Here is a 23,644-nt window from a genome sequence, read left to right on the forward strand (position 1 = left end):
TACATTCTAGGCAAGCTCGCTACCATTGAATTACAATCCCAGCCCCTGTGGCCAATCCCTTAAAAACCCAGTGCTTTGGAGACCCTTGCGGAACTTCCAGGTATCTCCAGGTTCTGAGTTTTCTAGGGAAGATACAGAGCAAGTGGGCGGGTTTGTGATTGGTTCCTCCAACCCGAATCTTGGGAGTTAGGGAGGCTGAGGATGACTGCATCTTACTGTCTCACCTTTTCAGCTTTTCAACCTCTCTCATCCCCTCCTACCCTTTTGTCTTTGTGGTTTAATCCATTTTCACTCCTTTAGGTCGTGTTGAGTGGGACAGAAAGAATGATGCATGTGCCCAGTCTGTCACACGTAGCCTGAAGTCAGTGTCTATTTAGAAAACATTTCTGTATAGGTCTCTTGAACCCATTTTAATTCGTTTTTTGCCCAGATGGACTTGCTTTAGTGTTAGGAGTTGCACTGAGACCTGATCTAACTGGTTCCTCTGACTCAGGCTTTAGGAAGGGTTTCAGTGAATCAGCAGTACATTTTAAAAGTTTATTTTAATCCATCCACTGCCATCCCCGATACAGGTTGGAATGTGGCGATTGTGGTCTTTGGATCAAGAGTGACTCCATGAAAATTCTCATGTTGATTATTTTAATGCTGAAGCATGATATGTCACAGGGAAACTGTGAGTTTCTCTGTCTTCTGCCAGCAGCCAGGGCAAAAGGCTCACGGTGAAGGCCTTGGAGAGAAAACCCTCCAAGGATGAAGGGCTGGTGGTGGGGAGGGGTGGAGCTGGACTGAGAGGGAAGGAAGGACATAGACACATACCCCACCCCCACCCGACTCAGGGAAGGGTTTTCTAGAAGCATTTGTATTTTGAATATTTTTTATGCCTTCTTTGGTTTGAGAATGCTAAACTCCCAGGCTGGGCCAGTGAGCACGAGGCAGGCTGGGCGCCTTGTTTTCCAGTGAAAAGCAAAAAGTGTTTTAATGTCTTAGGGGAGCTGTGTGCCCGGGATGAGCAAAAACCTGGAGGCCAATAGGGGCTTCAGGGAAACCTCAAAGCTGGGTTAAACCCAGCTCCTGGGCTAGCCTGGGGCAGATAGGACACACACACAGCGCCAGGCTCACACTGAGGGGGTCACTCAGCTTTGCAGGGTCACACTCAGGCTTAGAGTTCTTCTCAGCATTAGTACAAAGAAAGCCCTGTGTGGTCCCGATGAAATTTCAGTGCATACAGGAAGGCCCTTCCAGCCCAACCCAAGACCCAAGCAAATCAAAACATGGGGATGACTGGGGTGGGTGGGTAGGACAATAAATAAAGGTGGGAGGCTGAGTGAGGTGGTAGATAAGGGGGCAGCAAGGCACTAGGTGGGGGCAAGCACACTCGTCCCCAAACACTGGTTTGTTGAGTTGGCGGTCAAGGCCATCAGGGTGCTGGTGAGGAGGCCTCAAGGACCTTCAGAAAGGAGCCAGGAAGCCTGGCTCTGTATTCTCCGAATCTTCCGCTGGAGGGTCTGCCTCAGTCTAGGGGTGCCACATCAGCAACGAGGAGTTGTCCATGTATGTCTTTTGCCTTTGGCAGAGAGAGAAAAAGAACACTGAATAGTGAGTGAGTGGTTGGCTTCCTCCCCAGTGACAACCCAGCTTTGGGAGGAAACAGATGTGTGAGGACAGGGCCTTCCTGGGTCCAGGGCAAGCCAGCACTGTCCACAAGCTTGTTATCTGCACACCCGTGCTTCGGTTTGTCTGTCCAAACCTTGTCTATCATCTTCAAGGCAGTGACCTCTTGGCCTATGTCTGACTGTTTTCGACCTCTAGCACCTCATAGGTTCACTGCTGTGAGTTTGTGCCCAAACTCACAGTGTTAGGGCTGGGACTAGAATGCATCCTATAGAGGGCTGCAGGAGGCTGTAGAGAGGGGACAGGGAAGGGGATGGTTAGTGGGGTGTATACAGGCTACTTGAGGGAGACCCCAAGATCACATCAGATGCTGCTTCATGTATGTGCCTGTGGGCTGTTGGCCGGGGTTGCCCAGCCTAGCTGGGGCCGGTCTTTAAAGGAGTCTGCTTTCTTTGGTTTGAGAATGAGAGGTACCCCACATCATGATGCTTCCATGATGGACCAGTGAGCACAAGGCAAAGGGAGAGCATTGTTTTCTACACCTATGACATGTGTACATCACATGTGTACATCAAGGCTCCCAGAAAGCCAACCTTGGATGTGGTGGCTCTGGAGGATAAGGACAAACACCACTCCACTGTTCCCAGGCCAGGCTCAGTGAGGACTGCCTGTGGCTGTTAGGAGCAAGGGAAGACTGATAAGGGACAGGAGCAGAAGATGGTGGCACCATTCTGAGTCCCTCTGGTCAGGGCTGGGGCTGGCTGACCTTTGTTCCCCACTGCCTGGCACAGAGCTCAGTAAACATGAAGAATTTAAAATGTCATCGGCCACTAGGGAGGGAGGAGGGGACGGAGAGGCTGCTGGACAAGCAGAGACAAGGCAGTACTCACCGGGCACCCTGGGCTCAGGCCGGGGTGGGGTGCCTCCCTGGGGGTCTGTGGCACCTGCCCCAGTCTCACTGGCCAGGCTGCTCTGGCTGCCCGAGAGATGGCTGGGTGGACAGGCAGGCCCCATCCTGGGGGACCCCATGCTGCTACCTGCAAGAGACATATGTGGATGGGAATGGAGATATCACTGAGCTTGCTAGCAAAGAGCCAGCTCAGTTTTATCTGGAGTTATGGGTGGTAACTATGGACTGTCTGCCCAGCAGTCCCCACCCACATGCCTGCCTGTTCTAGCCAGACCTCTACCCTCTGCTGATTGACCTAAGATACACTAGATCAGCAGAAGGGTCTCTTTCCCTAAGTAACACATCACTGATATGAGAATGGGCAATTAGGAGCTTTCCCTACCTTCACAGAGTGAGGGGTGGGGAAGGGACTGTGTGTGTGTGTGTGTGTGTGTGTGTGTCTGGGAAGGCAGTGAGAGGGAGAAAGTGGTATTAAGACAGCACTTGCTACCTTCACTACTAAAGACTCTCAGGGCGTATATGTGTGCATTTGTGGTTGTGTGTGTGAGCGTGGAAACTGGAATAGGGAGGGAGTGACCTGGAGGGAGATGGGAAATAGGGTGACGCACTTCAGCTTCTATGAAAGGGGCTGGAGAAATGGCTCAGTGGGAGAAAGGTGCTTGCCCACAAGCCTGGCACACTGGGTTTGATCCCCAGACCCACATGGGGGAAGGAGAGAACTGACTCCCATAAGTTGTCCTATGGCTTTCACACATGCGCTGTGGCCTCTAAGCCGATAAATAAATAACAATAAAAACACTAACAGTGGGGGAGGAGAACAGTCGGGGAGGATGAGATATGTATGAAAATGACACACTTATTCAAGATGGTCCCACCCAGCTGACAGCTGGTGTGGAGGGAGGAGACAGGAGCCAGCAGGTAGGAGGAGGGAGACGCCTATCCTGAAACCAAGGTTGGCAGGCAATTTGTACAACAGTCTCCTAGTGAAGTCTCTTGGGGCTGCTGGTGCCAAGTCCAGGACTAGTTTTCACCTCTTGCCTTATCACCTGATACTGAGCACTTGGGAAACTATTAAGACTCTGAAGGCACATCAAGGCTCTGAGGGAAAGAGCACCGTGATCAACTAGTAATGTCTGTCATGGCTCTGGACAGAGAGGTGGTAGTGTGTGTGTGTGCCAGACATTTGCCACTTCTGACTTAGCTCAAATTTTCATTCCCAACAAGAATTCCTGCCATGTCATCTTTGGCCTGGGGTCATAGTCTTAGCTACAGGACAGCTTATTATATCAAGACATCTTATTCCAGTTTGGGGCAGATATTGTTCCTGTTGATTTTTGAGACAGGGTTTCTCTGTATATCCCTGGCTGGTCCTGGAACTCACTCTGTAGACCAGGCTGACCTCGAACTCACAGATCCACCTGCCTCTGCCTCCTGGGTGCTGGGATTAAAGGTGTGCCTGGCTTGGGGCAGATACGGTAAGGCCCACTCTTTACACACCAAAATCAAGCCTCCCTGAAACTTCCTTCGAAGGTCCTAGTTCAGACCCAAGAGGACATAGAGGAAGCTGGTGCTGTTCTCTGAAGGCCTTTCTTGTGCCTAAAGAGATGAAAGCCTTCCATCTTCCCTTCCCTCTCTGCTCCTACCTCACTGCCAAGACTAACCCATGTCAGGAGTCACAAAACGGGCTCAACGTGAGAGGGGACTTTGGAGCTGGCCTGCTCCACCTCATTTGTGTTGAAGAGAAGGCAAGGCCAGTCAGGAGGTGATGGCACATGCTGGGGACATCACTGTAGGGAACTGTACTTAACTTCCGTGGCCTGAAGGATGGTCCAGGGAACTGTACCTAACTTCCGTGGCCCTTTGCTGCTCGAGAGGTAGAGAGCGATGCTGACCAGGGTGTTTCTGAGGAAGAGTGTGCAGAGGGAGTGACCCTGCCTCTTGTCAGCCCTTCGTGTCTTCCCCATCCATCACACACGAGCCTCCAGGGGCCATTTTCAGACGCCAGTAGAGAAGCTGCTACCAAAGAAACCAAAGAGCCACTCGGCACCTCTGGCAGCAAACAGCTGACTTTCCGCACTTACCCGAGTCTCCTCTGGGCTCGTCACCTTTTGTGCCCTTGGCCACAGCGGGCATGGGTCTGTCCTCCAGGCTGGAGGAGCTGAGGTCCGAGTCACTGTCACTGGAAACCACTGGAACAGACAAGAGCAGAGGAGGTCACGATGACTTTCTCCTGCTTGGACAGTGGGCCAGGGAAGGCCTCCCTCTGGCCACCTGCCACCACAGAGTGGCCTAGAATTTCAGTTAATCCTTTTGTTTGGGACATGAGATAAAATGGTATGGGAAACAGGAGCTCCTTTCCACCAGCTGCGGGGGGTGAGACCTGGTGTGAGGAGGCCGACATGGAACCCACATACCTGGCACCGTTAGGGAAGGCTCATCCCTTAGCTAGCCATCTCCAATGCATCATGGCCTACCTGTGGACTGGAGCCGTTTAGCTAGGTAGGTGTAGACACAGGGACTCCGAGGCCTCTGCCTGGCCACACTAAACACCAAGGCCATGGCTTCAAGGACAAGAAACTTACCACAGGCTTTCACATACATGAACTCACGAAAGTTTCAGAAGGGCTGGGAATAGCCCCACCCCATCACACGGGCAGGAGACTGGGGCGTGTGCCCATGGCAGTCAGTCAGAAGATGGGCTCCTGACTCTGGAAGGCTGGCTGTGGATCCTAACCACTTAACTCTCATCAGGAGCACAGTGGGGTGTCATGAACCACAAAGAGCAAGGGCTCGGAGGCAGCCGAACCCCCTCTTTTCTGCACCCGACACCATATTTGGCTGGTTCATCGACCGTGGGTGTCATAATACAGGATATATTCATCCTTCAAACGTTCTATTTTAATTTTAAGCAGGGATGTACATCCGTGTGCCAGCCTTCTGAGGCAGGCCTGGGTGCTTCTGTGAACTGGCCCATGTGGTCCAACCCGTCCCATGGCCTGTGGCTCTGGGTCCCGTTCTGGTCACCAGAGCTTAAAGACCATGGCAAATAAGACCTGACAGCAGGATCTTCCTAGATTTTTCCATATCTTCCTTCTGCTTTTTACAGTTGTCTTGCCCACGCCTAATTCAATAGATTTTTTAAAAAAAAGGCAAGTTGCTTCTTCAAGTTTCACAAAATCTTGCTTTTAACGAAACAGTTCTGGCTCCTTTTCTGACTGTCTTCATTAATTTACATAGCATGTAACTAAGTGATAATGAAGATAATAAGTAGGTGTAGGACCAAAGGTAAACCGCTCTCTTTTACAGGTGACTGACTCAGGGATGGGTCACCAGGCAGGACGTGCAGAGCTGTGTGCTTTCCTCTGAAATGCCAAGTGCTGGGGTGGGGTAGGGTGGGGGGTTGAGGGCTTCCCAAAGCACTTCACTAGGCTATCCGCAAGTGAGGCTTCCTCCTCCAGGCTCAGGAGCCTAAGGTTCCCTCTGCCGGAAGAGGACCACAACCGCTCCCTGTCCAGGCTGGCTACCAGGCTCCAGCTGACCCACCAAGCCCTTTCTGGGGGCTGCGTTCTCTCTTCTGAGATGGCAGTGAGGCATCCACAGAAGGGCTGGTCAGTTAGTGAACTTCTCTGTGGGAATAAGTGGAGGGAAGGCGCCTCCCACCTGGATCCAGAGCCTTCTAGAAAGTCTCTGTCTTAGCATATGCCATTTTCTGGCTGAGGGTCTCAGGTCACAGAAACAAGTAGCCGAAGTTGGAGCTGGCTAAACATTTTAGCCTTCAGCGGTTAGCAGTAGCCAGCACACAGTAGGTGCTTGAAGGTCTGATGGTGACAGAGTGCTCACCTTGCTTTACCTGTCCTGTCAGGGTTACCACCAAATTTTTTTTTTTTTTTTTTGAGGCAAGATGGCCTTGAATTGCTATGTAGCCAAGGATGATTTTGAATTTCTGATCCACCTGCCTCTACCACTTACATGCTGGGAATTTGGGTGTATACCATCATGTTTCTGTTTGCTTAAAGTTTAAGTGTGTGTGTGTGTGTGTGCGCGCGCGCGCGTGCGCGCGCGCATGCATGCATGCATGCATGTCAGTGCAGGTATATGCACATGAGCGCGGGTGCCCATGAAGGCCAGAGGCATTGGATCTCCCCTGAAGCTCGAGTTATAGGAGGTTGTGAGCCACCTGATAATAGGTATGGAACTGAACTTGGGTCTTCTACAAGAGCAGTATGCAGGCTTAACACTAAGCCATCTCTCCAGCCCTCACCATGCCTAGTTTTATGATGATGGGGCCCATACCCAGGTCTTTGTGCATGCCAGGCAAGCACCCACCAACTGGGCACTCGCCAGCCCTCTTCAGTAGATGTTGAGTCTGTTGCCTCCTCACCATCATCACTAGACTTAACTTCCTCCATCCACGACCCTTCCTCATCCCACCAGGATGACCGTAGGTGTCTCCTCCTGTGGATGCGTCTGCAAACTCACTCTCTGCTCAGTCAGGGTGTCCCAGCCACACAGATCTGTTGAAAGACTCCCACCACCTTGTCCACACCCCTGTCTACCAAGAGGCGGCTTGTGTGCGTTCCTGAGTGATGAATATGTGACTGTCCCTGGCCTTTCTTCCTCTGCTCCAGCCTCTTACCCTTTTCTGTTCTGGTTCTCATATGTCACTGGCAAGACTTCCGGTTTGGCCTTTTCAGACAGAACCAAGAGGAGGTAGGGATGAAGAGGGATGGGGGTGGGTTCATGAGAATTATACGTAAGAACCCGACTAACTTTGCAGTTCCTTTTTGGGTCTGAACTGAACATGAATCCACTGAGACCAGACCCCACCGGCATCCGTGCTACGAACACGTGGTTTTGACTCATTGCTGGGCTGACTAAACACTAACCCCACAAGGCCCCAGACACAGGAGGTGGGAGGCGGTGGGCAGGAAGTGGGGCTGCTGTTAAGACACCGCGAGTAAGTAGCTCCTGGTGCGCCCCACTCCCTTTGGGGCAATAAAGGAACACAGGATGGGAGCTAGCTAATGCTAATGGGGATAGGCAGTACCTATGAGGGCTGGTGACTAAACTCCACAGTGGTCTCTCCACCTCTCTGGCAGAGACATTTATGCATGATCTATCAACACTTCCTGATCTGGAAATATTCCATCTTCCTGTGGCTGAGCTGGGGACAGGGCTCTGAGATGCCAAGGGGCCCAGCAGGGTCGAGGGGATTGGATGTTCCAGGAGTTGGTTATGGAGGCATCCCTTGCATTCCGTGGTCTATCGTACATGTTCCAAGAGTGGGCTTGGGAGCAGGCTCAAGTTGCTAGATGGGATTTATGGAGAGTTGTATGCCCTGTCCAAAACAGCACAGCCCTGGAGGTGGGGGGAGGTGCCCATCACCTGGTCCCCAAGGGTACCTGTGCTGTATGAGGGTTAAAAGAAGTCACAGAAACAAGACAAATTCTGGAACGGTCCCCCCATTACTCTCATTTGACTCCTTCGTCTCCTGTGAACCCCAAAGGGTGCAACCATGGAAAAGGGGGAACAGCCTCCAGGGCCAACTGATCTCACCATGGGATCATAGGGCAGGGACCATCCAGCTGTCCCACTGTCCCAGAGACTCATTTCTGTTCCCTTGCCTGGCCTCTTGGTACCCAGGCTTTGGTATCAAGTGTGTGCGTGCATACACAGAAGTCCGAGGTTGGCTTCTGGATGTCTTCCTCTATCACCCTCTACCTCTTCTTTTGAGACTCACTGGCTGGCGAGCCCCGGGACCTGCCCGTCTCTGCCTGCCCAGTGCTAGGCATTCAGGTGTGAGCCGCTGTGTCAGATTTTCACATGGGTGCCGGGCAGCAGAACCCAGGTTCCTCAGGCTCATGCAAGAAACACTTTGCTGACTGAGTCATATGCCCAGCTCCATGCCTGGGGGTTTTAAGCTGGGGCTAAGCTGTAGCCATCAGGTCTTTGTTCTGAAGACTCAAATCTCATCTCCAATCTGCTGTCAGAAAGCTAAAGAAGGCAGGGTTGCCCAATGGCTGGCCACTAGGGAAAGAGACCCAGAAGAGGCTGCATACACCTGAGTCTCACGAACATGTTGCCCAAGTAGCCGTGGCTTCTTCCAGTGGTCAAGGAAGCAGGCTTTTCTCTTTCCTGTTCCCATAAAACCCAAACCTTGGATAATTTGCTACCCAGGTACCAATGCTGCCTTCCCTCTGAATGGTAGCTGGGACTGTAAATCCTCCAGCATCTAAATGAAGCTTTCAGGCTCGGAAATCTTTCACCTCTGCTCTTCATCCTCTACAAGATGCTAGGAGTGGCTAAGGGCCAGACCTGGGACAGGTCCGGGGACAAGTGCTTGTATTCCGCCATGCTTTGGCTTTCTAACGGAGGTAGGAAAACCCTGGGAGACACTCACTGGTCTGAGAGCCTGTAGGAGGTATCCTCACCCGCACTTAGAGGGCTCCACCACGAGGTAGGAGGGGAACCTCCCATCTTGGTTTCATCCTCAGCAGCGGATGGGCAGCTTAGAGCCAGCCAGGTCTGTTTCTCTGGGGATGGGCAGTTTTTTTTCCCCCCCTCTAGCTCATTCTTGGACAGATTTGCAATTTGACTGTCACCATGGAAACTCTTGAGTTTTGGTACATGAGGCGGGGTGGGGGTGGGGGGAAACTCTTCCTTTTTGGAAACTCTCCCTTGAATGTCTCACAGGACACATGTGGCAGCTGCTGTCCTGTCAAGACACCTAGCTGGGATGGCTCAGGGGACAGGGATGGGGGCCTGGGGACCTGTCTCCAGGCTCTGCTTAGCCATTACCTCTCTCCATGATCCCAGGCACCTCTTCAAGATTCATGGCAAAAACCAAGAGACTGACCCAGCAGCTACCTGGGTGTGAGGTCAGCCCAGCAGCAGACAAGCTGCTGAGGTGGCTCTCTGAAAAGCTGGGAAACCATGCCCCATCCTGGGCCACACCACATCTACCTTCAAAGATGGTGGCAGGCTGTGAGCCTGGAAGACCTTCGGGAGCAGTGGCTGGTTCTGCTCCAAGGAGCCCAAAGTCTCCAGAAGCTATGGGAGTTAGGGAAGTAGGGAGATATTTCCAACATCCTGCCAAGCAGCAGCAGATGGTGGAAAATTTTGCATACTAAAAACAACAAAAAATATTTTTAACGTAAAGGAATGATAATCGGGCCTTGGGGAGGGCACAGGCACCCCCAGTGAGTCCTCCCTGGCCACCAGGCTGGCACGGCAAAGATGCAGTTGGACCTGCCACCCATAATTCAAGAATAGGTGTGTGTTTGGTGGGGGGGCTGTTTTGGTGGCAGCAGCCAGGGATCATGGGATGCTGAAGGGGGGCCAGCTGAGCCGTAGACTTGGGTTGTGCCTTCCCCTGTCACTTCCCAGATGTGCACCTTCAGGCTGTTTTCCTATCTGTACTTGGTGGAGCCATGGATGAATGATGGGTCCCTCTCTAGTGGCTATGAGCACTCAAAGAGAACAGGGACATCCATCATGGGCTCATGTACCCTAGTATGGGGCTAGTTTCCATGCTCTGGGCCAAGTCCCACCTCCCAGGGGTGAGGCTGACTCCTGAGGGAGCGTGGACCCTCAATCATGTTTCATAGGAGGAGGAGAGCGCTGCGTGCCCTCAGAGGATGTTTAGAAGCTGAGCTGGGAATCTTTCGCTGGGATCCGCGCTCTCCCACCTTGCCCAGCATGTACATGGTGTCCACGCCCCTGTCTCACCTAATGAGCACTCTTAGGAACCCTCCCCTCCAGATGGCTGGTTCATCCCTCTCTCTATGAGGGCCCTTCTGTGTTCTCTGGGTCTTTTGCTGCCGGCCCTGGCATGGGGGAGGCTGTCTCACGCATGCCCACTGCCTTGGCTTGAACTCTGGTTCTGCTTTGGATACCTCTGGGCAAATACCTCACTCTGTGCCTCAATCATCTCATCTGTGAAATGGACAGGAGGAAGGAGAAGAGAGAGACAGAGTAACTCAATAAGACTCCATCCAGCAGGAAAAAAGGCCAAATACTACACAAGCTGATAAGATTTTTAAAAATCAGGGCTGGAGAGATGGCTCAGTGGTTAAGAGCACTGGCTGTTCTTCCAGAGGACCTGGGTTCAATTCCTAGCACCCACATGGCAGCTCACAACTGTCTGTAACTCCAGTTCCAGAGGATCTGACACCCTCACACAGACACACATGCAGGCAAAACGCCAATGCACATAAAATAAAAATAATTTTTAAGAATCAGACTTCAATGCAATGCCCAGGGATCCTTTCAGCCCTGTTTCTTCTTCCCATAGCCCTCTGCCCCAGGAAGAGAAGATGTAGCCCACCCACCTGGCTGCCTCCACGTCCTGCTTTTCCTGCTCTGACCTGCCAGGAGCTACCCCAGGGGAGCCAGCCTGTGACCAGACTTCATCTCCTTCCCTGAGCCGGCCCCAGCCCTAGATAAAGCCATCTGCTGACTATTCTCTGAGAGCCTTTCCCAGGGGGACAGCTGTGCCTGGCAGCGAGGCCGGCCAGGGAGTAGTTCACCAGGCCAGCAGGCCAGGTGACCTCAGAGCCCCAGGGTCACCTCAGTGTTGCCAGCCAGGCACCACTGTCTCCCGGAAGGACACTCAAAGGGGATGTGCCAGGCCTCAGCCTGGACAGGGACTGGAGTGGAGGGTGGGAAGCCACTTGCCATGGACACCGGATGAGTGGGCCCTGAGGGTTGGGAGGGGAACAGTGGGCTCTTCCTCTGCTTTGTCCCCAGGGCTCGAGCCAGGAAGGGGGAATGGCCATTGGCAGCCAGAAGAGACTCAGTGCCTACCTGTCCTTCCCTCCTGGGACCAGGCGACAGCAGTCATGGTATGCATCCACCGGACCTACTGTGTAGCCAGGGACAGTCACAGGACCCCATGGCATACTAAGGGAGGTACTGGGGTGCTTTCCTTCCCTGGCACCCCTTCCAGGCTGCCCCTAGAGGCTCCGAGGATGACCCCAGGCAGGAAGGGGCAAGTGGGCAGCAGAGAGCTGACAAGTCCGAACTGGGGCTAGGAGGGGTCCCAGTGCTGGCTTATTCATTCACATCGATTTTAATTTTCTCTCTCCTTCAGGCTCACAGACAGATAGGAGGCACCAGCTAATGAAGACAAATCCACAGATCAATAGAAATGTGGTTGCCGGTGTGGAAACCCTGTGGTTCCTGACCTGGAATGAGGCGCTCTGGATAGGAGGGGGATGGATGGTAAGAGCTGCTGCCTCCAGAGAGAACGGGATAGAGCCTGACAGTGTGGGAAAGACAGTATCGGGGAGAGAAGTCAGAGAGAGCTTCCCGGAGGAGGAGGGGTTTACAAATGGATGCCATTTAAGCAGATGCAAAAGTAGGCCCAGAGTATGCCAGGCCTTCCAGACAGACTAGGGAAAGGCAAGGCCCAGCAGTGGGCTCTTTAGGGATGAGGAAGCTCTTTGGCCGAGGCCCTCAGGGGAAGGAGGTGATCTGGTTTGGGTCTGCTCTGTCCTGTTCGGGGGACAGTGACTGCTCTGGTTTCTAGCGGGCACCGAACAGGAGCATGTCTCTCCTGCCTGTCTGGGCTGGCAGGTGCCATGAGCCTTTGCTTCCTCCTGACTTCAGCTCGTGCCTCTTTCTCAGATGTATTGTTTTGAAAACAGTCTCATTGGGGCCGGTAAGACGGCTCAGCAGGTTAAAGATCTGGGGTCACAGGTAGGTATCACCATGTGTGTTCGCACACATTTTTAAGTCTGTCTCTTCACTGTTGTGCCCTCTCTCTCTCCCCCTTTTCTGGTCTCCATGTGTCGGGAGTCTCCTTGGGTCTCTGTTCCTATAATCTGTCAGTTCTCCATCTAGAAGAGCCTCCGCCCCAGGGTGTTCAGACTCCAGCAGGAGGATGGGCTACCTGTCTTGCCTGGCTCTGATGACTACTCTGGGGGCAATCAAGGCACGACAAGCTGCCTCTTTCTTGTGGGTCGTCTTCTCTGCCAGGCCCCGAGAGAAGTGAGGGATCAGCTGGGGACCTCGGCAATGCCAACCTTGCTCTGGCATGGACAGGAAGTCTAGGAGAGGAACTGTGTATAGCAGGGGCTGCTCTGTTACCCCCAGGGCTTTATTGGAACCAGGCAGGGAGGGAGGCCTGATTCACTCACTTTACCCATGTTCCCAAAGGCCATTCAGTCTAGAATGCGTAGAATTAAGTTGTAGATTTAGCCAGCAAGGCAGATGGGCGGCTGCAGAAGGTCATACTGTACTGTGTACAGAGAGCTCAGTCCAGCTGGCCCCAGGGGCATCTCTGCACTTGAGTCAGACACAGCTTCCATAAAGGGCATGGCACCTCAAGACCTCACCTTGCATCTGGAATTGGCTAATCCGCTGAGGCTATCATCAGGTTTGGGCAAATTAGAGGCGACAGCCATGCCCCTAACCTTTGTGGTGTGGCTAATGAGGGCCTTCTGCTCTGGGAAATCAATTTCTAAACCAGCACAGACGTTGGGACAGGCAGGGGGCTGCTGGGAGAAGGGAGAGGCACAGAGTGGAGACTCTTCCCTGTTTAGAGGCCCCGTTTTGAGGCTGCTATTCAGCATAACCAAGGGCTCAAAAGGCAGGATGAGGCCATAAGCATGGGCTTTCCTTTTAAAGCAGGGCCATGGCCATGGCCATGGCCATGGCCACACAAGAGTGGTGGCCTCTATCCCTGAGAGCTAGCAGAGGCGCAGTTCCAGAATGCTGCAGGCATTTCCTTCTCTCTCTGAGGAGACTACCACACATGCTGTTCGGACTCTGTATCTTGCGTCCCCTTCTGTAAGTGAGCAAGGGCAGTGCCCCATTCCAGGCTGTCCTCGTGAAGTCCCAGATGCACAGAGACCCACACAGGCTACCATGAGCAAACCCGGAATCCGTGGCAGCTGTGACCAGAGCTGCTGGATGCCTCCCCTGACTTCTGTCCTTTCTGCCTGCACAGGACAAAAGCTAATGGTCCTAAGCCCTCTGCTGGGCCTGGCAGAAAGACAGCCACAGAGATGATGGGCAGCTGGCTCCGAGCCAGGGGTTGCCTCTGGTGAGGCCACGGTGGGCTTGGGAACCATGCACCCCCAGCAGTTTCTCTTCCCTAGCCTCTGACATTGAAGTCCCCCACCCCGCCCCCAGCTGAGACACACTATGACTTTCTTCCACCTATTGTCTTGACCCCCAAATGGCAGCCCCGCGCTGTGAAGACCAGGTTCAATGACTTGGAGGTGCCTTGTGGGACCAAGGGTGCCTTCTCAGATGGTTCAAACTGGTTCTTCCTCCTCTTCTCTCTAATTGGTCCTTCTTGGTCTGTGTGTCCTTGTGTATTGTTTGGGAGCTTCAGATATCTTTACATTAAAAAAAGTAATAATCCCAGCTACTTCCCACAGCATCCCAGGGCCCTAAGGTCCCTGCAAGGAGCAAAGTTAGCAGAGATGGAACATGGCAATGATGAACATCATATGGTGATGCTGGGAGGGAGGGGAAGGGAGAGAAAGTTAAGGGGGATAGTGTTGGCTGACATACAGAAGGCTGGTCTTTACTGTAGGGGAGGCCTCCCCGATCGACTGCCTCTGTTAAGGTCCTTACCCTTGGAGGGGTCCTTGAACTCCAAGATAAGAAAACTAGAAGAGAATAGACCCTGTTCTAACCCCTCCCCCATCATCCTAATGGGAAAACACCATTTCATAACCGAGGTTTTCTCTCCCAGGAGCCCCACAGGCCCCAAGAGCTGCAGACTGGCTCAAGAAGCCCTGTCTTGAAGGCTGGGGAGATGGCTCTGCGGTCTCCGCTGTGCTCACAGCAGGCAGAGCTGCCATGGGCAAGGGCCATGTGTCAGGATTAGGTGTAGGGACTCACACATGTGACATGGCCAGGCCCCTGCCTTCCACTACAGCGAACTGGGGGGCTGACATGAGAAGCCCTGGGAAGCCTGCTCATTTTTCTTCCAACATGTGCCTCTTAGAGCCCTGCTTTGATTTTCTTTCTTTTTACAGAGACATGGACCCCAGAAGAATTTCTACTTTTCGTTTTCCTTTGTGGTTTGGCGATGGAAGCCGGGGCCGGGTGCGTGCGAGGCAAGCACCCCACCACGGAGCTGTACCCCAGGTCTCCCTCCTTAGTAATCATGTACAGCAATACGGAAAGACTGCTGGAGACAAGAGGGAGGGCTGGGGACTGTGGCAAACCGAGAACACGCCATCATTAAAAGGGGATGCTGCTGTTGCCTCCGAGAGGGCGGCATTGGCAGACCTTCTGATTTTTAAAAGAGAAGCCAGAACTCCATTCTTTTTTAAAGTGAGAATTCTCTGCAGTTAAAAAATTTGACAGTGCATTTTAAGTAGCTAGCCAGATCAGGTCACTGCTGGATTGTGACCTGTCACATAGGCGGAGTCTCAGCCCCCACGGACAAGTGACATTCTACCTCCTAACATGGACGCCCTCCTGCTCTGCCTTGTCTTTCATCTGCTACAGCCAGCCGGGGCCCCAGCCCCTACATATCCTCCCAGGTACCAGGGCCAGCCAATGTGACAAAAACGGACAGGTCAGAGTCCACAGAGGAAGAGTGTGTGTGCGCGTGCGCGCTCCAAGGAGCTTCCAAACTGCTAATTTCTGAGGGACAGAGAAGGGAAGGAAGGAGGCTTATCAACAGCTGCCTCTGGGCAGTGAGCAATCCTGTCTGAAAATAAAACATTTTACAATCCACAACCGAGGCTCATTAAGAATGAATGGATCGACTGGTATAAATAGCTTGCCGCGTTAAGGAGTCAGGAAGCAGCGTATGCGCTCGATGGAAAAATCAGTGGCTCTGGAACCTGCTTATTAGCTCAGTCGGCTGCTGCTCTGTGCTAACGAGACAGGTCGCAGGTTCAAAGCTGCATGGGCCGTGTGGCTTTCCCAGCCTCAGGCCACAGTTACCTCCCACCCTAAGACTGGAGCCAACGTGGGGGCATAACAGGAAACACACTAATAGCGCCCAGTTAGCTTCTCCCGTATCTGACGCAGAAGATCCCTCCCTGTAATATCCAACCTCCTCTCGACACTGACAGGCAGCTCACTATCCTGTCAGACAAAATACTCAGTTCTGTGGTTGGATGGTAATTAATTGGAAGACACTGGCTGTGCCATCCATTATATCTGATGGTGGCTGGATGCTAAAAGGGTGCTCTGGGCAGAAATGAGGGACCGGTTGCTTCCCTCATGATTGTGGATGGGGTACAAGCTGGTGCAGAAACTCACCCCGGACTTAGCCTGATGCAAGCTGCCCAGCAGGCAGAGGGAGTGGCCAAGAGTACAGACAGGCAGGGTAGCTCTGGCTGCCCCTCTGCTGTCACAAGACCCCCTCTTCAGTAGACCAGCAGTAACTCCCTCCCTTGAAAAATCCTCTGAACCATCAGACAGGGCAAAGCCAGCCACATGGTGATGGAGAGGAGAGCTTCACCATGTGCTGCACTCGGGGGGAAGAGCCTGGGTCCTTGGCCCTCCGTGCAGCAGACAGCCTACGTGACCTTGTGCAGCCTCCTCCTCATCCATCACCAAGAGTCAATTTCACCGTCTGCAGCTGCCTTGAGCTTCAAATGAGATAATGACCATGAATCACAGGGTGCCCTGGTCAAGGCCAGTGCAGCCCCAGTGATTCGGCTTCTCTAGGAGCTGCTGGCCCCATGTGGGGAGGCTAGGTCAGCTGTGGCGGGGGCGGGGGGGGGGGGCGGGGGGGGGATTACTCGAGTAAGGGCCACCCTGGTAAACCTCTGCAGATCAGCGAGTCAGACCACTTACTCCAAATGGAACCCGGATGCTTGCTTCCACAGGACCGCAGACTCCTCCCGCTTCAGTTCAGGATTTTAAAAACATTTGCTTAAAACCTAGTAGCTGCGGAAGTGGTATCAAAACCCCAATTTTTCCTGAAATTACCCAAATGGAACAAATCCAAGACCCTGAAGTACTTTCTAGGGCAGATCTTGAAGGCAGCCAGTGTATCATCCAGAAGGAAATGCCTGATTCGTGTGGACCCAAGCAGGTGGGAGGCGGTAGCAGAGGACTCTGGGGACGGGCTATGACCCAGGCTTCCTAGACAGCGAACAGACTAGCCTCTGAGCTTCAGGGAGCTTGAGGCAGATGCAGCTGTGTCAAGCTCTGGCCTTTCTGATGTCTGCCATCTCTAAGGGGATGGAGAGGTAGAGAGTATGTATACCTTGTGGGTGGGGGGAAAGGGGTAGCCCCTGCTAAAGGGACGATGAGCCATGAGCCCCCAGCGCCGGTTCTCCTGCTTGAAACCAGGCAGTAGACACAAAGGCTGGCTTTACTGGCCCTGGGGCCGCCCTAGGCCATGCTATGCCTTGCAGCCTCATGGGGTAAGAGCCAATGTCTCATCATAGATGAGCCTACCTGGAGTCACTAACTGGCATCCTTGTCTCAAATCGGTACCCAAGGCCCAGGAGGTCAGCCCACCTGTCCCACAGCTCTTACTGCTCTCCTTAGTAACCCAGAGGGCAGGGCTACATCTACTCCATCTCTAATACTCCTGGTGATTGACTGATTTTGAGACAGGATCTCACTGTGGTGCCTAGGCTGGTCTTAAACTCTATGCTCAAATGATCCTCCTGCCTCAGCCTCCTAAGTAGCAGGGAGTAAAGGCACAGGCCACCCCACCTGGCCCGTTGTTTTATTCTTAGCATTTAGGTCTATTATGTGTTCCTGGATGCACATGGAAATTGAATCACGCCAGCTCCAGTTATTGAATCAATATGCCTTGTCCCACTGAGTTGAAAAACCCCGTGCTCAGCTTTCCATGCGTTCTTGGGCCTACTCTACTTCAATTCCCGTCCATTCATCTATGTGTATATTCATTCTAAAATAGCTACTCTAAGTTCCTCACAAGCTTTTAAATTGAGACATAATTCATATCCTATAAAATTCACTCTTCAAGGGGAGTACAATTGCAGTGGTTTTTCGTACCATCACAACACTGGGCAACTGCCATCGCTACTCAGTTTCAGAATATTTTCATCCTCTGTCCTCATTGGCAGACTCCCCGCCCCCCGCCGCCCCCCTCCCAGCTCATACATCTTTCTATGGGTTTGCTAGCCTAGCTGTTTCCTATGAAAGGGATCATACAGTGTGTAGCCTTTGACTCTGGCTTCCTTAACTTAAGTACGAAGTTTTCCAGGTACATCCATGTTATAGCACACATACACATTCATATTCTGTCTCTACACACACACAGGGAACCAGACAGACCTTATATAGCTATAAAAATGGAAGAATTAATAATTTTTTCTCTTTTTGAGGCAGCGTCTTGCTGGCTGGCTTGGAACTTGCTATGTAGACCAGGCTGGCCTAGAACTCACAGAGGCTTCCTCTGCCTCCCAAACACCGGGATTAAACACCTGGCAGGATTGAGGTTTTTACATGACTTTCTGCTCAGGGTTTATTTTTTATCCTTTTTGTGGGTTGAATGTTTGTGTCCCCAACCTTAATTCATGTTGAAGCTCTAAACACCAGGTGTTTGGAAGAGTTAAAAGAAGCCCTAGGGTGGGGGCCCAATTCAACAGGGTGAGTATTCTCCTGAGCAGAGACCAGAGTTCTAACCCCACTGTCCTCACATGCACACACTGAACAAGGTGGCCACCCACTGCACCACAAGGGCCACCAGCCAAGTTTAGGCAGCACCTGATCTTGCTCTACTGACCAGACCTGGGAGAAAATCAGTTTCTGTAGCTTAAACCACCCACCCAGTCTGCAGTAATTTGTTACAGCACCCTAAGCATACTAATACAATAATACTTTAGTCTTCTACATGCTGGTCCCTATAATTTCCATTTCAAGTCTCCTTCCAGGCATCAAATAATTTTTGTTGCCATTACAAATAGGTCTTCTCACTTCCACTTTTAATTACTTAGTACAGATTAAAGCTATTGATTTTTAAAATTGATTTATCTTTTTTTTTTTTTTTGGTTTTTCAAGACAGGGTTTCTCTGTGCAGCCCTGGCTGTCCTGGAACTTGCTCTGTAGACCAGGCTGACCTCGAACTCAGAGATCTACCTGCCTCTCCCTCCCAAGTGCTAGGACTAAAGGGGTGTGCCATTGCCGCCAGACTAAACTGATTTACCTTAAGTCTTGTCAATTTCTAAATTTCTTTATTAACCCTGGGGCGTTAGTGGGGTGGGCTGAGTTCTTGGTGTGCACAGCCACTGCAGAGAAGATGGATTTAGTTCCTTTTGTTCGTTTCCACTATTGAGAAAAAGCTGCTTATTTCTTGCTTTACTGACTAATTAATAACTAATAAGGGGCAGGAGAGACGGTTCAGTGGTTAAGAGCGCTGGCTGCTCTTGCAGAGGACCCAGGCTCAGTTCCCAGCACCCACAGGGTGGCTCACAACTGTCTCTAACTCCTGTCTGACACCTGCTCTGACCTCTGTGGGCATCAGGCACACTCATGGCACACAGATACACATGCAGGCAGAACACTCATGCACACAAAATAAATCTAAAACAAAACACCTAATAAAGGCTGCAGCCTGGGAAGGTGGTGGAGCACTTGCCTAGTTCACTCAAGGGCTGGGGTTTATGCCAAACACCGGAAAAATAAATACAACACACAACGAAACAAAGTCAAACTATGATCAAATATGATCGAATGATGGAGATTCTTCAGGGCTTTATCAGTTAATAAGATTTTCTTTTTGTTTTGAGGCTGGGGCTTACTCTGTAGCCCAGGCTAGTCTGGAACTCACTAGAACTTCATCTGAAACCGAGACCAGTCTTGAATCAGAAGCCTCTGCCTCCCAAGTGCTGGGTCCCTCTAGCAGCTCCTGGACCAGAGGCATCTGTGATGTAATGAAAGCGTGCACTACAGTGCCTGGCTTCAAGAAACAATTTGAAAAACAGGACATCTGAATTAAAATCAATAAGTAATAGACATAGGAAGACCTACTCGGATGTGGACATCAAAACGATGAAATGTTTTCCTTCCCTGTGTACTGGCCACGGTTAGAACCCCCAGCAGTATCCCAGGCAGCAAAGATGTACAGCCTCACTGCCGCAGGGTAGATGACTAGGATATTACATAGCCTGAGCTTCAGTTTGCAGCTTCCAGGCCTAAAGATATTTCAAGGTAAAATCTAGAAACAATTAAGGCCCATCGGTAGAGAACAATGAAAGCATAACCCAATGTTCATGGGATTTGATTCAGCCACAAAAGCGAGGTAAAACCTAGATCCAATGGCCCGGAAGGAGCCCATGGCATTCTAGTGACAGGCGTGGCGTGATGGCACATGCCTTTGATCCTGTCATTTGAGACAGAGGCAGTCAAATCTCTATGATTTCAAGGCTAGCCTGGTCTTCACAAAGAGTTCCAGGCCAGCCAGGGCTACACAGTGAGACAGTCTTAAACAAACAAACAAATAAATGCAACTGCGAAAATCAACAGCATCACAGGCAAGACAGAGCCTGTTTATTTTTGTTGTAAAGCAAATTTAAATGCCTAAATTCAGTGGGTGTGTGGTCAAGGTTTAAGGACAAACAGAAGAGGTCACTGGTTTTCATTCCTTGCTGAATTATTTAACTTGAATTCTTATATTATTAAAAATTAATAAAGAAAACTGTGGAAGAGGATGGGACAGCACCTATCTCGCAAACATCAATCAACTCCTAGATCCCTGCATACATTGGAAAGTTCATCGCTTGGGGCCAGGGAGATGTCTCCGTGCACTTGCTGCACAAGCCTGGTGACTTGAGTCAATCTCTGGCACCCACGTAAAGGGTGGAAGGAGAGGACACACCCCACAAAGCAGACCTCTAGCCTCCACATGTGCATTGTGGCAGGTGTGCACCTGCACATACAAATAGCATACACACATACACGCACACACAAATAAAATTAAAACCCAGACCGTTTATGACCTATCTCTATCGCTTGCCTCCACTTCCAACAGGGCGTAAGAAAGGAAACAAGGGAGGGCTGGCTAGGATGTGAGCAGGGGAGGGGTGGGAGGCATAGGTGCTGGAGCCCAAGGCTTGGGATGGGGGTGGGGAAGAGGGTCACAGCCAGAGGCTGAGGAGAGCTGGTGAGCTGGTGTTAGCCTCAGCTCCGTGCCTGTGGGAGGAACTGTGGCAGAGGGAAGACCGCAGAGTCCCTGAAGACCTGGGGCTGGGAAGAGAGCTTCCCTGTGAGAGCAGGTGGCTTTACCAGCCTTCAAGCATCTCTTGGGTCCATCTAGCAGCTCACGGACCAGAGGCACCTGTGCTGTAATGAAAGCTCCCTCTACAGCCTCCTTTGCAGGCTCAGAAGCAGGCGTGTGGCTCACTCACTTGCTCGCATGTCTATGGAGCATCTCTTCTACGCTGCTCCTGTGCTATGTGCTAAGGTACTGGCCTGCTGTGGACAGATATGGCCCCGCCACAGGACTTTTCAGAGTGGTAGGAATGGTACCCACAGTGATGGCTGCTCTGACCCCTCCTGAGCTCAGTCAGCCCAAATGTGGTGCTGTGAGAGCTATATGTGCTAGGTTGCCCTAGGTCAGAGGCAGAGCTGTGAGTCCAGCCAGCTGCCAAGCCTTGGGGACCTGGTGGTGAGCTAAGGGGAAGGTGGGGAAGGCACTTTCAGAGCTGGAAAGCACCATGGGGATGTGGTCATTAGAGGACTGGACAGATGGGGACAGCCCCACACTACACTCCCACAGATGCCTGCTGAGGGCCGACTGCTCCCTGGAGTCCGGCAGCTACACAGAGGCCAGAATAGCCGCCTCTGCCAGCTCCCAGGATTCCTGAGGCAGGAATGACAGAGCCCTGCCCATAGGCTGCCATGGACCTCGCCTTGGGGTTACACGAGCTACTATGAAGATAAGGGAGGAATTGGAAGGTCCCTCAGTCCATAGCTCAAGAGTGTCCTTAGGTAAGGATGGTTCCCACACACCAGCTGGTCTAGTCTCACACAGGTGCAGTAGCTAGGGCTAGGCCCTGTGAGGACATGGCCAGACCTGGGGCAGTCAGGGGACTGCCCTCAGCCAGAAACCAGAGGCTGACTAGAGGGCACAGAAGCTGCCCAGCAGCGGGCCGCAGCAGTTGAAGAACACATGCTATTGGGTTCTTTTGCAGCTCTCCGGCCAACCCTGCATTGTGGTTTCTGCACTGACGTGACTCCACTGTCCTTCTTTCCTGGGCTCTCCTCCTCTGCCTCAGCTCCTAGCTCTTCTTCCGAGTTCAGCCCCGTCCTCCCCAGTACCACGTAACCTAGTGGCCTCTCTCAGTGTGGGCACAGATGCGATCACCAGCAGCCCTCCCTCCCTGCCCTGTTTGCTGCCTGTGGGCCCTCAGGCATCAAGTCACTTGGGGATTGTGGGGCTCCAACAGGCCTGACATAGCAGTCTGGGGGACTCTGCACCTCACTACCTCAGAGGGAGAGCCTGTCCCTGCGGAGAGCCTCTATGCTGCTTGCTGATTCCAAGTGTGTGGGGATGCTGGCCTCTGCACTTGTACAATCAAAAGGCTGTCTGTGTCTTCACAGCTGAGGAGGTGCTGGGAGTGCAGCTGTGCCCAGGGTACATATGTGTCTGCTTGTGTGCATGATCATATATGCTGATCTACATGCATGTGAACATGTGTGAGCCATGTGTGCCTGTGAATGTATGGATGTATGCACCTGTAATATATGTGTGCGTATGTGCACGTATGTGCTGATTGAGAGCAGGTGTGTGGTGAGGACTCCACCATGGGCACTTGGGTCCCAGCTGCTTACACAGGCCTCAGGCCTCTTCACAGCCACACACAGCAACATTCTGAACCTGCCGGTTCATTTGCTTCCGTTTCTGAGGTCACATCCCTTTCTTTAGGCGGGGATAAGAATACACCCAGAGAGAGGGAAAGGATGGAAGACGGCTACTTCCTCAGGTTCAGTGGCCACGGCATCCCTGTGAGGCAGTGTCTCAACCAGGCTGTCCCCACAGTCCCCCTACACACAAGGACAGGACATACACACACGCCAGGTCTTCCCCTGCATCCAGCCCTGCCCCACCACACCTGTCTGTGACGTCAGCGAAGCTAGACATGGGCCTGAGTCATGCCAGGGGGAGCCGCGGCACCAGGATGGCGGGAGGGATAGCTCTGAGGAGAAGTGCCAGGTGACACAGGATGAAAACCACCTGAGAAGGGACAGCGAGTGCCCAACATGCTTCTGTTTGCGAGGGTGACTCACAGGGGTTTCACCCTCTGAGGCCTGCTGCTGGGTGACCTTTACTTTCCTGTCACAAACATGTGTTACCCTTTTGATAAGGAAAGAACAGCTCACATGACGTGAAGACAGTCAGCCACCTCCCAAAGCCTCTCAAAGCTGCTGCCGGGCCTGTGATCTTGAGGCCACCTCCTCTGAGACAAGCCACCAGCAGGTGACCCCTCACCCCTCTGGCCGAATGAAGTGTGACCAGAGCAGGGCAGAAGAAGCCAGACCCCGAGGGGAAGGGCCTGCCCTGGAGCACAGCTCTGGCTATGTGGCTATAAGATGACCTATTGAATCTCTACTTTGAGAATGTCCTGCAGCTTCTGTGAGATGAGGGACTTTGAAAACCAGAGACACAAAAGCACCCACAAGACAGCGCACAGCCCTCTACAGCTTCAGCTGCCATCATAGCAGGATGCACTCACCTCTGGACAGTCACCTCAGACACCAAGTCACCCTGTATATTAGGACCTAGAGAGCCAAGGATCTCCCACTCCGGAGAAACAAAGCATGCAAGGGAAGAGGTGCCGCAGGCCTGCTTGAGAAAGATGAATGGAATACCCCTAAGGGCCGGGGATGGCTCCCTGGGGAGATACTTGCCTACTCTATACAAGGCCCTGGGTTCCATCCTCAGCACCACAAGCAAGAAAAAGACAAAAGCTTGGGCTACAGAGATGGCTCAGCGGTTAAGAGCACTGGTTGTTCTTCCTGGGTTCAATTCCCAGCACCCACATGACAGCTCACAACTGTCTGTAAATCCAAGATCCGACACCCTTACATAGACATGCATGCAGGCAAAACACCAATGTGCATAAAATAAAAATAAGTTCAAAAAAAGACAAAAGCTTTTGGAGTGACATCTCATTCCTGCAAAGAGCCACAGCGCTGTTCATGGCATTCTTGCACCTGAGC

General features: G+C 52.2%; 1 protein-coding gene across 1 annotated transcript in view; it reads right to left on the reverse strand.

Annotated features, from left to right (window-relative positions):
- Nucleotides 1–523: 523 nt before the first annotated feature.
- The window catches only part of Rph3al (rabphilin 3A like (without C2 domains)), a 101,110-nt gene continuing 77,989 nt past the window's right edge, over nt 524–23,644 (reverse strand). The window contains exons 7-9 of the mRNA XM_059269534.1: nt 4,603–4,710; nt 2,502–2,648; nt 524–1,564 (exon numbers count right to left, since the gene is read on the reverse strand). Coding sequence (XP_059125517.1) covers nt 1,530–1,564; nt 2,502–2,648; nt 4,603–4,710 — 290 coding nt within the window. The 3' untranslated portion in view covers nt 524–1,529. The remainder of the gene's footprint in view (nt 1,565–2,501; nt 2,649–4,602; nt 4,711–23,644) is intronic.

This window comes from Peromyscus eremicus, chromosome 8a (assembly GCF_949786415.1).
Source record: "Peromyscus eremicus chromosome 8a, PerEre_H2_v1, whole genome shotgun sequence".
Classification (NCBI taxonomy): Eukaryota; Metazoa; Chordata; class Mammalia; order Rodentia; family Cricetidae; genus Peromyscus; species Peromyscus eremicus.